The sequence below is a fragment of the Cricetulus griseus genome, chromosome 2 (genome assembly GCF_003668045.3).
Source record: "Cricetulus griseus strain 17A/GY chromosome 2, alternate assembly CriGri-PICRH-1.0, whole genome shotgun sequence".
Lineage (NCBI taxonomy): Eukaryota > Metazoa > Chordata > Mammalia > Rodentia > Cricetidae > Cricetulus > Cricetulus griseus.
The window spans coordinates 412,433,280-412,447,592 of record NC_048595.1 but is presented as its reverse complement, the minus strand read 5'-3'; the positions used below and the strand labels follow the sequence as shown (position 1 = coordinate 412,447,592).

Sequence of the window (14,313 nt, the reverse complement as noted above, 5' to 3'; positions counted from 1 at the left end):
TATAAACAGTTTAACCTGACCATAAAGAAGGCAGCCGTAAGAGTACCACACCTAGCATTCTGCTTGCTAGGACTCTATGCTAAAGATGCAAGTGTGAAGGTGAGCATAACAGATTTAATAGTATTAAAAGCAGCCAGGATGCTCCAAATTAAAGCTTAAGAATACCTTGTCATTGAATTGCTGATGGGAGTCTTCACACACACACACGCCCCCAGTGGGGGAATTGAACCCAGGACTAAGCACATACTTTAACTATGGCCTCTGCTGCATACGGACTACTTTGACTTAGGAAATAGTCACAGCAGATATTGTAAAAAGAGAAATTCAATTATCTCTTATTTTCAAAGCATAACATTTTGCTAAAATGTGAATTTCTATATTTGGGGGTACATGCGCAAAGAAAGGGGTATATATCATATTAGCAGTGGCTGTCTCCAGATGATGAACACTGAGGACCCCTGTATTTTCTAAGTGTCTTATATGGAGTATGTATTACTTTTGTAATCAGAAAAAAGTTATTAAAATAATTTTAAATGCAAAAAGGAAATGATCTGAATAATAGAGTGTAGGGAGTCACCCTTGCCCCGCCCAATAGTCCTGGGGCAGGTACCAGGTGGACCCGGGGACTCGCCCATAAGGGCGTGGTGAAGGAAAGCCGGGATGACGTAAGGGAGCTTCTTAAGGGGCTGCACGTGGGGACGCGGGCCCCCTTTTTTGTTCTGGCCGCGCTGGCTGGGTTCTTAACCTAGCTCTGGCCTGTATTTCACCCGGCTGTCCTCTGAAATAAAGAGACCTTAATCCAATAATAGAGTCTTGGTAACATTTTAGATTTATGGAGTAGAAATTACCTTGTTACCAGAATATTCTATAGATATTATCTTTACAAATCCCCATTAAGCCAGGCACACTGGAGAGAAGGAAGTGTTTGTTGTGGCTCACAATTTGAGGGCACAGTCCACCACAGTGGACAGTAACTTGAGACAGATGGTCACACAGCATCCACATCCAGGAAACAACTAGCAATCAATAATGAGTCTTGGCTCATTTTATGCTTTTAATATATTTAAGGAACCCACCATGTGGAAATTCACCCTAATGTGAATTCACTCACTTCAAGCAACCCAAACTCCTGACTCCTTTCTTAGAATGCCCAGAAATTTCTCTTACGAGTGATTTTAGTTCCCTTTGACTTGACAATCTAGATAAACAATTGCAGGTAGCACAGCGAATTTACATCCACAGTGGACAGTTCTATCCCACAAGACTGGGAAGAAGCCCCATGCTCAACAGTGGTAACATGCTTTCACTGAGTTTAGAAGCTTCTGAGTAGGCTTTAATTCTGTGAGTAGCTCACTTGCTTCTGCATCCTTCAGAGGACCTGCACAGTCAGGTGATGACTCCAGACATCTGCAGACCTGTGCCATGATGGTTTAGGTCAGTGTTTCTCAACCTGTGAGATGCAACCCCTATGACGGTCACATATTAGATATTTACATTACCATTTGTAACAGCAGCCAAATTACAGCTGTGAAGTAGCAAGGGGATAATTTTATAATTTTGGGGTCACTGTAACAGAAGAACTATATTAAAGGGTTGCAGCATTAGGAAGTTTGAGAACAACTGGTGTAGTGTGATCCTAGGTCATTTTGCAGCCAAACAATGAATGAATGTGTCTCTGTGCACCTTATTTGCATTTGAGCATTATCACCATGAAGCGCTTTTCCTGGCATTGGCCTGGCTTTGGTTGGGATGTATTTGTGTGTGTGTGTGTGTGTGTGTGTGTGTGTGTGTGTGTGTGTGTGTGTGTGTGTTGTGTGTGTGTGTATTTGTATATGTGTATATAAAGAGAGAGAGGCAAAAGACAGAGACAGAGAGACAGAGAAAGACACAGAGAGACAGCAGACAGAAAGAGAGAGAGAGAGAGAGAGAGAGAGAGAGAGAGAGAGAGAGTCTTGGAGGAGTGGTGGAAAGTGTTTTAGTTTCAGTGGTATGTGCTGACAGTAGTCAGCCCTCTTCTAATCGGCCTCTTTTCAACCCCTCCTCAGGCAGCTGCCCTGGTTCACATTTATCTCGATGGCTCTGCACTGGTCACTCATGGTGGGATCGAGATAGGTCAGGGAGTCCATACTAAAATGATTCAGGTAAGAATACAAACCCTGGATTCTGTGGAGTATGTACGCACGGATTTTTCCCTGTCCCAAAATAAAAGGACACTGTAAATTTCACTGCCTAAGCATTAAGCTATTAGCAGAAAGTGGTAAATAAGTCAGTTTCATTACAGAGCCCCAGAAAAGCATGTGCCAAAGATGGGTTTGTTTTACTGCTGTGTGTTTACTTTCTGCTTTCATTTGGATGCATTGACAACTGAGTTGTCCTCTTCTGAGTTTTTGCTGGGAGGTGAAAAGATGTCCAAATTCTGATGGATTGTAATGTTTCTTGCCCTTTTTAAATTAAGGGTACTGAATAATCAATAACATAAATCGGACTTGCTATCTCGACCCAGTGTATATTAGCAATTCTGTTGGTCTGATTTTCTTACTGTAAATTGCTAAGGTGTTTCTGGTATAATTTTGTTCACTGTCAGGTTTTTTCAACTAACCTTACAAGAATGAGCACTGTTTTGTGCCATTGCAAATTCTTAACAATTGCCAGGTGTGGTGAACTGGTCTATAATTCCAGCACCTGGAGGCTAAGGCAGGAGGATCAAACTCAGGCCAAACTTGGCCACATAGATTCATCTTGTCTCAAAAAAAAAAAAAAAAAAAGAACAAGAAAAGAAAAAGAACATAAAAGACATTCTTAACAGTCATGATTTTAATGGCTGCAGGAGGATTCATTTGTAATTAACTCTGTCCCAGCTATTGAACTATTCAATGAATATTCCTAAAATATACCTAGTATTTTCTTAAACTGTTTCTGCAATGGAGGAGTTACTGGATCATGGGATATAAGTATTTGGACTTATAGACACACATTATTAATTGTTTTCCATAAAGTATCCGTTGCTCTGTGTCCTTAACTAACACTAAATTTGATGAATTGTTGAAATAATTAGATAATTTGCCAGGTAAATGAAAGCAGCTCAAGTCATATAATTTTGATTTTTTTAAATTATAATGACTGGAGATGTGTAGGATTTTTAGTTTGTTTGTTTATTTGTTTTTGTTTTCATGCTGCTAACACCTGAGAGTTCTCTAGTTCTAGTTTTATGTGAGATTTTAGTGTTTTGCTTGCTCCAAAGACTTTATGTGGAAGCATGTGACTCTGTCTGGATGCTTTCTGAGAACCTCCTGTTATGGAAGGCTCAGGATGCCTGTGTCCTTGGACAAGCTTGGACAAACTCTGTCAAGCATACTGCTAGCCAGAGAGAGATGAATCATCTAACATGATTTTCTCCAGCACTAAAAGTATAGACCAAAGCAACCTCTAAGCCCCATGCTGGCCCTCAGCCCCAGCATCATCCCCTCCTCTGTGATGCATGTGTTCCTAAGGCCATGAGAGGCATTCTTTTCCTGCAGTGTGGCCAGAGATGTGCATAGAAATCAGACAGCTCCTGATAAAATAGTGTCATTTGTGCTAGAATTTTGCAACTGTGGTGTTGAGAGTCCTCAACAGTGTTGGTTTTATTAATACAGAGATGTGGATAAAACTTTTCTTCCTGCATTATCATGGAGCCTTTTCCTGATGTTATTTCAATGAGAAAAATCAATGGAAACAACAGTGTTTAAAACTTGGAGTCCACACTAGCTACCAGAATTTTAGAAGAGAGAGGTTTTTGTACCTGAAGGAGTTTATGGTTCAGCTTCTTCATCCTTGCCATGCACAGCAGGGCTACACACATGTACTGTGCCAGCCAGGCATGCTCACAGATGTTCAACTAACCAAAGTATATGAAAAAAAACTTATGTTCAAAATTCTAGGTTGTCAGCCGTGAATTAAAGATGCCGATGTCCAGTATCCACCTGCGTGGGACAAGCACAGAAACTGTCCCCAACACAAATCCCTCTGGAGGGTCTGTGGTGGCAGATGTCAATGGGTTTGCAATAAAGGTAAAGCCTCTAAGGTTGCATCATCCATTAACCTTTCGGGTCAAATTCATAGCTGGAGATCAGAAGCATCGTTCATCTCTCAATTCTCCTCAGGCTTGGCAGGGCAGGCACGCAGACCCAGCAGATGACACAGCACCCAGCAGTTCTGTGCCTGCTGCTTCACAGGGCAGCAGGTCCTTCTAATTCCACCCCACACACCCAGTGACTTCCCCCTTTCTGTGTTTAGTCAGACTCTTACCTTTTACCAGAGCCTCTCCATCACAGTTTCATTGCCTTTCATGCTCAAGCTGGCTTCTTGAAACCTGAACAAATGTGCCCAGAAAGTTAATGTTCTCCAGCCAATGGTTGGTGGTGTGCAGTGGTCCTTCTTTTAGGTCTTTTAAAGTGTGGTGTGTAAGACAATTGGCTTAGACAGGTGCATGTCTGACAGGCTCACACATACAACAACCCTGCATGAAGCCTTTCATGTCATCTTCTACTGCATTGATACCCTATGTTTCTTTGTTCCTATGGACCTTGGAGGTAACTCTGTGGGATGGCATACCATGTTGTTTTGACATTGATGTTTTCATGAAATGATTAGAATTTTTACCTAAAATCACCTACAGGATGCCTGCCAGACTCTTCTAAAACGCCTTGAACCCATCATCAACAAGAATCCTCGTGGAACTTGGAAAGATTGGGTGAGACTCCTGGTTCTCTAAGTTTTATCATAAAAACTACTGAGAGGGGAGAGAAATAAGTGTGAATTATATTTATTCAAGGCACTGTCATTGCATAATGACAACTAGAAGCCCCTCTCCACATGGCACAAGGAGATCCACATGGAGTGGGAGAAGTAGTGTACCCGGAGATGTTTCTAATACAGAGAAAGATGGTGTCCAAGCAACAACTCCTGCCCTAAGCTACAGTTAGTGGACGTTTCAGCCTATGGAACCTAAGTGTTTTCTTCCTTCCTTCCTTCCTTCCTTCCTTCCTTCCTTCCTTCCTTCCTTCCTTCCTTCCTTTCTTTCTTTCTTACTTTCTTTCTTTCTTGCCTTCCTTCCTTTCTTTATTTTGTTTTTCAAGACATGTTTTCTCTGTGTAGCTTTGGAGTCTATCCTGGCACTCTCTCTGTAGACCAGGCTGGCCTGGAACTCACAGAGATCTGCCGCCTGCCTCTGCCTCCCGAGTGCTGGGGTTAAGGGAGTGTGCCATCAACACCTGGCCGGTGCTTTCTGGATGACAGCTGTGTGTTCTTCTCCTTTGGATTTGCTCTTACTACAGTAGAGAAACAATGCTGACAACATTCTGTGAAGCTCAGATAGTCACTCATTTAGAGATGGGAAACCAAAGGCTAGGGAGATGCCTCAGAGGTTAAGAGGATTTGTTGCTCTTCCAAAGGAGGTGGGTTCAATTCTTAGCATCCACATGGCAGTTCACAACTGTCTGTAACTCCATTTTCAAGGGATCTGATGCCCTGTTCCATCCACTGTAGACAATTTACACACAGTCACACCGGCAGGGAAAATACCCATACACACAGGAATAAATAAAAACAAATAAATAAAAACAAACATACATCCAAGCACAGGGATATGTTCTATAAAAGCCATAGACACCTGTAGACTGAAAACATTCACCTGCTTCCTGATACCCTGGCAGTATAGCTGGAGGAGAAGGCACACATTCTGTAGTCAACTACCTAACTTCCAAATGGCAGATTGTTAGCTGTTAGATGACAAGGAGAATAACTTCATACCCCTCCCCCGGCATAGCTGTCATGCCAACTGCTCTGGATTATTAGTTCTGCAATGTCAAAGCACAGGTTTGGCTAAGAAGTGTGTAGAGTTCTGCTTGGGAAGACCCCAGGGCTGAGGGTGCTCAGCATGAGGATGTGTGCTTAGAATGCTGGAGGCTCAATTTAGTCACCTGCACATAACCAAAAGGCTCCTGCTATTTCATAAAGGCTCATTATGTAATTAGTAAGTATGGAATGGGCTGGATGGTGGTGTACACGCCTTAACCCCAGCATTTGGGAGGCAGAGGCAGGCTGATCTCTGAGTTATAGGACAGCCTGGTCTACAAAGTAAGTTCCAGAACAGCTAGGGCTACTCAGAGAAACCCTGCCTCAAACAACAACAACAACAACAACAATAATTATAATATTTTTATTACTATTACTATTATCATTATAGAACACGAAACTTCTAAATCTGTTCTGGGCATAGTTGTTTTTCCCCTCCTGGTGTTGCCCGAGCCAAGAGAGGTTAAAATGGCTTTCTGGAGAAAGTTGCTTCCAGATGCAATTCAGGACCATGCCTCCTTTGCCCTCCATTGCAAGCTGCTGCCGTTGAGCCAGCCTTCTTCCATAATGCTGCACCTTTCCCCACCTCTCTTGAGACTTTTGACCTAACCTTTGTTTTGTGTTTAGCAATCAATCATATGTACTTGCAGAAACAGGAGACCATTGGATGGAAGTGGCACAATTTACAAAATCAGTTCTCTCAACTGAAACTGTTATGGATACACAATATAAAATTAAACATCGAACCATTGTGTCCAAATATTGACCATGTTAATAGCCTAAGTCTTGCCAGATGACTGAATAGATATCTTCATAAGGAGGATGTAGATGGAGATTATATTTCAGTTTATGAGCATAACATGCCAGGGCGGACATTTATTATAACCACATGCATGGAGCAAATGCTGCTATATACACAGTGAGCCATGAATGTTTGTGTAGATGGAGACCGTGACAGCAGAAGGTTCATTGTGGGCCTTCCTTGCTACTGCTATGCTTATCACGTGGTACAGATGAAACTAAGCCCTGAGCATCTTTTGAGAGTCCTTCTTACATCATGTTCTGCTGGTCCCTCACAGGCGCAGACTGCTTTTGACCAGAGCATCAGTCTCTCGGCTGTTGGCTATTTCAGGTAAAATAATCCCTTGATCCTATGTCATGGACAAGACCAGTATGAGCCTAAGGAAGAATTTCAGTTCTATTTGCAATTTTGGCCCCCAGCCTGACTCACTACCTTCAGTTAGCCTGCTGTTGGAATGAACATGTATCTGCTCATTAATCCAGGTATCCAGAAGACCTGTTTTGGAGAAAATGGTTCACACAAGTGCACTTGATTGAGCTTTTGGCTGAAAATGGAATTTATTCCTAAAGTTAAGAAACAAGAGTAGGGGTGAAAGATAAACAAAAAATAAGATAGGCACCTCCTGTACTGGCAAAAAGGAGACCTAACTAACTGTGGAGCCCTGAGAACTACAGTGTCTAGGAAACCGTTGGTTGAATGTTTTCATGGGGAGTAAATGCCAAGACCGGACAGGGTCTTAGCTCATGTTCTCACCTGCCTGGGACTCCTACTGGCTATCAGGAATACACACTGGAAGAGTTTTTCAAGGTCGCCTCCAGGCTGGGGAAACAGAGGAGACATGGGATAGAACTTAGCAGGCTGCTGGCCTAGACATCTTTGACATTCATGGGGACTTCTTACAGAAGTGTGTGGATGGAGCAAGCATAGAGCCTGGTGGTAGTGCCAGCTATTGGGAGCCACTGGGCCTGATTCCTTACACACAGTTCTGAATCATGGAGCCAGAGGGAGAAAAAGCAGGCAGACAAGCCCTGTGAAACAGTGTTTGCTTAAGATGCAGGTTGAACCCCCAATCAGATGACTATAGAAGAGGTGTTCATTGGCCACATGTGTTGGGCATGTGTTATGGTCTGGCAAGTGCCTGTACATACATATCCTCTTCTGAGTGGCCCAGCTCCATTTAGACTGGTTGTAGAACTTTATCACTTATAGTGCTTCTCAATAATTTTGTTTCTTTCAGGGGTTATGAGTCTGACATGAACTGGGAGAAAGGGGAAGGCCAGCCCTTTGCGTATTTTGTGTATGGAGCTGCCTGCTCAGAGGTTGAAATAGATTGCCTGACTGGGGACCACAAGGTCAGTCCCACCTGAAAATGTCTTCTGACTCTATTTGTGAGATGCTTCAACTCCACACATGTTTCCTACTGAAAGGCAGTTGGGTGTGTGGGAGCTGCATCATGCATTTGCCCTAAGGGGGATCTCTCTGTATTACTAGATAAAAACAAAACTCATTACTTGCCTTAGTGGTATAATGTCTTCTGTGGAAAACAATAATCCTTCCTCTTAAGTGTTTTCTGTTTACACTTTTAACTGCAAATAGGAAAGAATCCACTTCAAAACAGCCTGATTAGGGCTCCCATGTAGACTGTTGTCTCAACTAGCCATCCTGACCTCTTATGAGAATGTCTTAGTGTGATGTTCTTGAAGGATACCATAGGTGTCCACAGCTTGTTAACAAGGACCAAGGGCCACCTGAGGAAGGCAGTGGCCAAGCAGGCCCTCTCCTTGAACAGCTACAGTGTCATTACATATTTTGAGGGTATGTGTATTGGCACTCATGTACATACATCTACTACCGTTTCAAAGCCTCGGTTTCCTTTCTTGTACATGGCATTTACTGGTACAGAAAACACTCTTGGCCATTATATAATTAATGGTCACAGATACATCAAATGGGGTTGCAGTAGCCTTCACAAATGCCATGTGACTAAGACAATAGTTTAGTGATAATCTTCCCTAAAACCTACCCAGAAGCAAGCTCCAGCTTTTGATATTTCCAAATATATTTTGTGTCTCTATTCTTAGATAGTTATTATGCATAATTTTAAATATGTTCTTACCATATATTTTTAAATTATAGTCAGCCTTATCCGTGAAATTATAATAGCCTTATTGAGCCTGCCTCCTAGAATATCTAATTTGTTTGGATTCTCACTCTGACTGTGTCTCTTTGGGGAATTTGGGCCTGAGGCTAAGGACTTGGAGTGATACTCCAAGCATGACTCTTGGGTTAGAGAAGCTCTCCCACTCTATGTTGAGAATTCTCCCATGTTAACTAATTTCTGAATCCCTTTGCCCTCAAATAAGTTATTGAAAGAACCTGTTTAGATTTTCTTATGTCTTAGCCTTGTTAAGAGCTAAGAATAATAATAACTAACCAGGTGTTGGTTCAGGGTTTTGTTGTTGTTTGCTTTAGTGTAATTGGAACTTTCTTGACTCATTTATGCTTTTATGCAGGGTCATAGTTTGCTAGACACTCATAGTTACCAAAGGTAGAGCTGGGACAGTGACGCTGAGGTTATTGTGTAGCACTAGTGACAATTAAAGCCATGGGCTGTTGTGAAAAGCAGAAGCTGGCTCTACAAAGAGAATTACAGCACAGTGGGGAATTAAGGGAAAGTGAGAGGCTCTTCAGAGTGGAGGGGTTCCCAAGAGGGGAAAAGCCACAAAGCTCTCTGGGCAAGGGTTTTTTGTTTGTTTGTTTGTTTGTTTTACAAGGTCCTAGCAGAGAGTGGAGGAAGTCTGGGTAACTGTGTGAGATTGTTAGCTACTGTGAGTATCATAGGCTGAGCCAGTGGAAGGTCCCCACATACTATGAATGTCCTTCTAGCCCATCCAGGCAGATGTTCATATGGTACCTATCCAGTTAGGATAATTTAAGTCTGCACCCACCTCTGTCCATCTCTGACACATGCCTTTTAGCTTTGGGCCTTGACTTTCTGCTCACTGTCATCCCTGACTGGCATTCCAGGGCCGGCATTCCAGGTGACTTGCTGGGGTTAACTAGACTATGCTCTGTTCGATTACATTTCCATGACCAGCTTGCAGCTCTAACACAACAGAGAGTTAATTCCCTTACTGCCACTGAGATGTAGCTGTAGTCCTCATCATGACACATGCCTGGCATGGTGATGCAAGCTTAGATCAATGGGGAGGAGGATCAGAATTGAAGGTCATCCTTGGCTTCACATCACATTCAAAGCCAACATGGGCTGCACGAGACCCTATCTTATAAACAAAAGCTTTCAGATAATAAAATTTGTCATATAATATATTTTTGTTGTTTCTTTATCATGAATTAACATGGTCAGTCCAAAGATAGACTTTTCCCCATACCTGGCAAGAGGTAGTTCTCAGCTTCTTCTTTGTGTGTTATCTGCATTAAACTACGGGTTTTGTTGTTGTTTTTTCTAGACTATCAGAACAGACATTGTGATGGATGTCGGACACAGCATAAACCCAGCCCTTGACATAGGCCAGGTACATGTAACAATTTTATCTTGTTTCCTGTTTGTGGGACAAAAACTGCTGTGAAGGCTGAAAAGGACCCATCTACTTACTGGGCATCTGAGAACCTTACCCTAGTAGGCTGGATCTGTTTGAGGTCAGTCAGGGAAGAGTTTCATCTGCCTCATTGGCAGAAAACATGACACTGTGAGGACAGGCCCTGTGAGGACTCATCTGGAGTTATCATTGCAATGGCTAAGCAATGACTAAAACCCAAGTCCTCTGACTTGGAATCTAGCACTGAATGGAACATACAGAAATGTTTTTAAGTGGGCTCCTGGTGACACTCTCCCAGACACCCTGGAAGGCCCTTGACTGCAGTTGTCAAGGGCAGACAAGCAGCAAGCAGTGGAAAGGCACTTGGGTGTATTGCCTCATAGGTAGTCATTCCTTCTTTTCTCTCAGATTGAAGGCGCGTTTATTCAAGGAATGGGACTCTACACCATAGAGGAGCTGAGTTACTCTCCCCAGGGCGTTCTGTACAGCCGTGGCCCAAGCCAGTACAAAATCCCTGCCGTCTGTGATGTCCCCACAGAGATGCACATCTCTTTCCTGCCCCCATCTGAACACTCAAACACCCTGTATTCATCTAAGGTGAGCTCTGCTCCATGACTAAGTCCCTGCTTCCTTGATGTCTGTGGGGTGGACAGACATTGGTCTGCTTGGTTGTTCAGTATCTTTACTGAGATTACAAAGGGAGTCCTTATTGAGCATTCTAATTATATAGTAACTTAATGGCATGGTAAAAATGCTTGAATTATTCCCAGTCTGCCTAGCATGAACTATCAGACTCCATTTGACTTTTTATATTGCAATAATCATCTTCATGCCTATCTGTGCTATATTTAAAATAATTTTATAAGCTAGAATTCTAAATAGTTAAATTATTTTTAATTACAATTTACTTATGGTGGTCTATAGATTATATTTGTATATAATCATTATATACTGCATGTATGTATATACTCACGTATGAATGTACCTTCAGAGAGGGAAGCACAGTTTGTGTCATAACACACATGGCTCATTTCTCTCAAGGGTCTGGGAGAGTCTGGGTTGTTCCTGGGATGTTCGGTATTTTTTGCCATCCGTGATGCAGTGAGCGCAGCACGAGAGGAGAGAGGCATATCTGGACCATTGAGGCTCAACAGTCCACTGACTCCAGAGAAGATCCGAATGGCCTGTGAAGATAAGTTCACAAAAATGGTATGTTACATTCAAGAGAAAAACAAAACAAAACAAAACATACAATTCTTTGTTTCTGTCTCCTGGCTCTATGGCCAAGTTTCTTTAACCTAGTGCTGCTGTTGAACTTGTGCCCTTTGGCTGTGTCTTTTCATCAGCCTGGCCTTGCTTGGTCTCCTGTGTGCTCAGGTCGTTATCACTTGAGGGGAACTGAAGGTTCATTCTCTCAGTTTTGTTCCCCTGAGTCAGGCCTAGGAGTTCAGAGGCTGCAGCCTGACCCTGGGACACGCGGCCAAGAATCAAGGTCACTCTGCTATATCCCCACTGTTGCCCAAGCAGACACTGGCAGTGTGATGGAAAGAGTATGCCACAGTATCGTTCCTGTTGAGCACACACCCCCTGCCTCTGTGTGTCTGTACAGCAGCATGACTTGTGATCTGAGATTGTAAGGGAAGCCATACCACTCCTACCTCTCTAGCTACAAATTCCTGTCTCTCATGGGGGTGTCTCTCCTACACTCCTTCCACACAGTCTCTGCAGAGGATCCAGGACCTCACAAAGAGAAACAGACACTGACTCCATGTTTCCCTAGTCCCTCTCCACATGCATTTGAAAGCTTTCCATCCCTCTGCTAGACCCTCTCCACGAGGCCTCCCTACATCACACGATGTCATTCTCTGATCTCATTGGCCCTGAAGCCTGTGGTGTTTTCGCCTTCACTATCTTCTGCTATTTTTAACCTAAGTCACAAGCACATTTCTGAGTTACAAACATCCAAATTTGCTCTTTCCCTCCAGATTCCAAGAGATGAACCTGGATCATTTGTTCCCTGGAGCATACGTGTATGAGCCAAATGCTAGCTTCTGGAAGTATTGGGTCAGCTTGACTGCAGAAGGCACCTTCCTGTCTGTCTGCTCGAAGATGCTAACTATGAAAGCCAGAAAGTCACCATCCAGAATCATCCACAGCATTGCTTTACATGAAGCTGATTTCACAGCTGGGAATCATCCACAGTATTGCTTTACATGAAGCTGACTTGGAAGCTTCACTTCAGGGTACTCCATGCATACCTAAACAATTGTAAATCATATGTTAAATTGTCACAAATATTAAAATGCTTCCTCTGAGGTGGTTTCATTTATTCATTATTCTGTCCCTTGGATCCATACAGCTAAATATATCATTTAGTCTGTACCTCACTTTTGGTTGCTATACACCACCCAGAGTTATACTGCCTAATGAATGACAATTTTATAAATAATTTCATTCCTGTTGTTCCTGAGAACAATCACCACACTTTCTCTATCAGGAAAGACAGTGCCCTGTAACTGAGAGTCTATGGACCATGGGGATCAGGAAGAGAGAGATAAATGAACTTCATCAAAACTACAAAGTTGGAAACAGCTTATCCAGTTCGCAGTCTGTTACTGTTATAAATACAATGGCCAAAAGCAACTTGGGAGGAGAGGGTTTATTTGACTTACACATCCCAATCACAATTGGTCATTAAGGGCAGTAAGGAACAAGAACACAAGCTGAAGCAGAGGCAGAAACCATGGAAAAATGCTGCTTACTGGCTTGCTCTCCATGGCTTGCTCAGCCTGCTTTCTTAATCACCCCAGGGACACCAGCACAGGAGTGGCATTGCCACAGTGGACTCCATCAATCATCAATCATGAATATGCCCCACAGCCTTGCCCACAGGCCAATCTGATGGAGGCATTTTCTCAACTGTGGTTCCCTCTTCCCAGATGATGCTAAGGTCTGCCTTATTGCCAAAACCAAACAGCACAGACCCTTAAAGGATCATTTTAAAAGCAGGGGATTTTATCCCAGACATTTCTCAAAGCACCCGTGGAGAGAAACAGACAACTTGAGGAAGACGAGACTGGCAGTCTGTAGAGCTTGGGACAAGTACTTGATCTTTGAATCTGAATGAATGCAGGGAACAGAAGTATCGTGAAGCATCCTTCAATTTCAAGGGTTCTCACTGAAGCCTGTCTTGTTAGATGGCCAGGGAAAGCAGGCAGGGACAGTTCTCTGCTTTCTCCCATCCCCCAGGCAGCTGCCTCCCTTGTGGACTTTTGCTGGCTTCTCCTGCAGCCCATCCCTCCAAGTGGAGGCCTGCTGAGGGGATTCTTCTTTCTCCACACCCCACACCCTGATGCTGGCAGTGACCTTTACTCCAACTTAAAAGTGGTTTTGTTGCTGAGGCTCAAATTCTGAAAACAGTGCTCTGATGGTGACCAGGCAGACATTCAGACAAGGTCTGTCGATGCTGCCTGGCAGGAATGTGTTCTATATACCAGACAGACCTCACACTCATGGGGATCTACTGCCGTTGACCACTATGGGCTGGCATCACAAGCACATGCCACCACTCACTCCAAGTCTTGCTTTCAATAGTGACTTGGATGTCTCAGATCGCCAGGCCTCATGTGTCCCAAACAAATCTCCCAATAGTAGAACTGTGTCTGAGTTGCTAGCCAGAAATGGAGAGTCAGAACTGCCCAATTTGTGAACACAACTTGGCAGGCATGACAGCCTGTCAGTCCCCCTCAGAAACAGTTCTTAATGACCTCACTGTTTCTTCAGCTGCTGTTACTGCAAGCCACCTTCATTTGCCCCTGGCTATTGCAATAGTTGCCTCTTGTTTTTCTTTCATTAATTTTTGCTTCTCTTCCCAATTGCTCTTCACAATGAAGCCAAAGTTTTGTGTGGACTTATGGAGACACATCTTCATCCATTCTGGACACATCAGAGGCCACACGCACATGCTATGCTCTTGCCTATTAACCTCCAGTGGCATCCTACTCACCTCATTGGGATCTTATCCTGGATCCCTAGGGTGCATATGTCCACTATGTGAGTTAGACCCTGTCTATCTGCCCAACCTTGTCTCACGGTCCCCTATTCTGTCATGGATTC

General features: G+C 43.3%; 1 protein-coding gene across 1 annotated transcript in view; it reads left to right on the top strand.

The window, feature by feature from the left end:
* Positions 1–12,233, top strand: part of LOC100765484 (aldehyde oxidase 1) — a 62,019-nt gene extending 49,786 nt beyond the window's left edge. Inside the window, 9 exon segments of the mRNA NM_001291944.1 lie at positions 2,046–2,141; positions 3,921–4,049; positions 4,658–4,732; positions 6,915–6,967; positions 7,875–7,989; positions 10,108–10,173; positions 10,606–10,794; positions 11,239–11,406; positions 12,183–12,233. Coding sequence (NP_001278873.1) covers positions 2,046–2,141; positions 3,921–4,049; positions 4,658–4,732; positions 6,915–6,967; positions 7,875–7,989; positions 10,108–10,173; positions 10,606–10,794; positions 11,239–11,406; positions 12,183–12,233 — 942 coding nt within the window.
* The last annotated feature ends 2,080 nt before the right edge of the window (positions 12,234–14,313 follow it).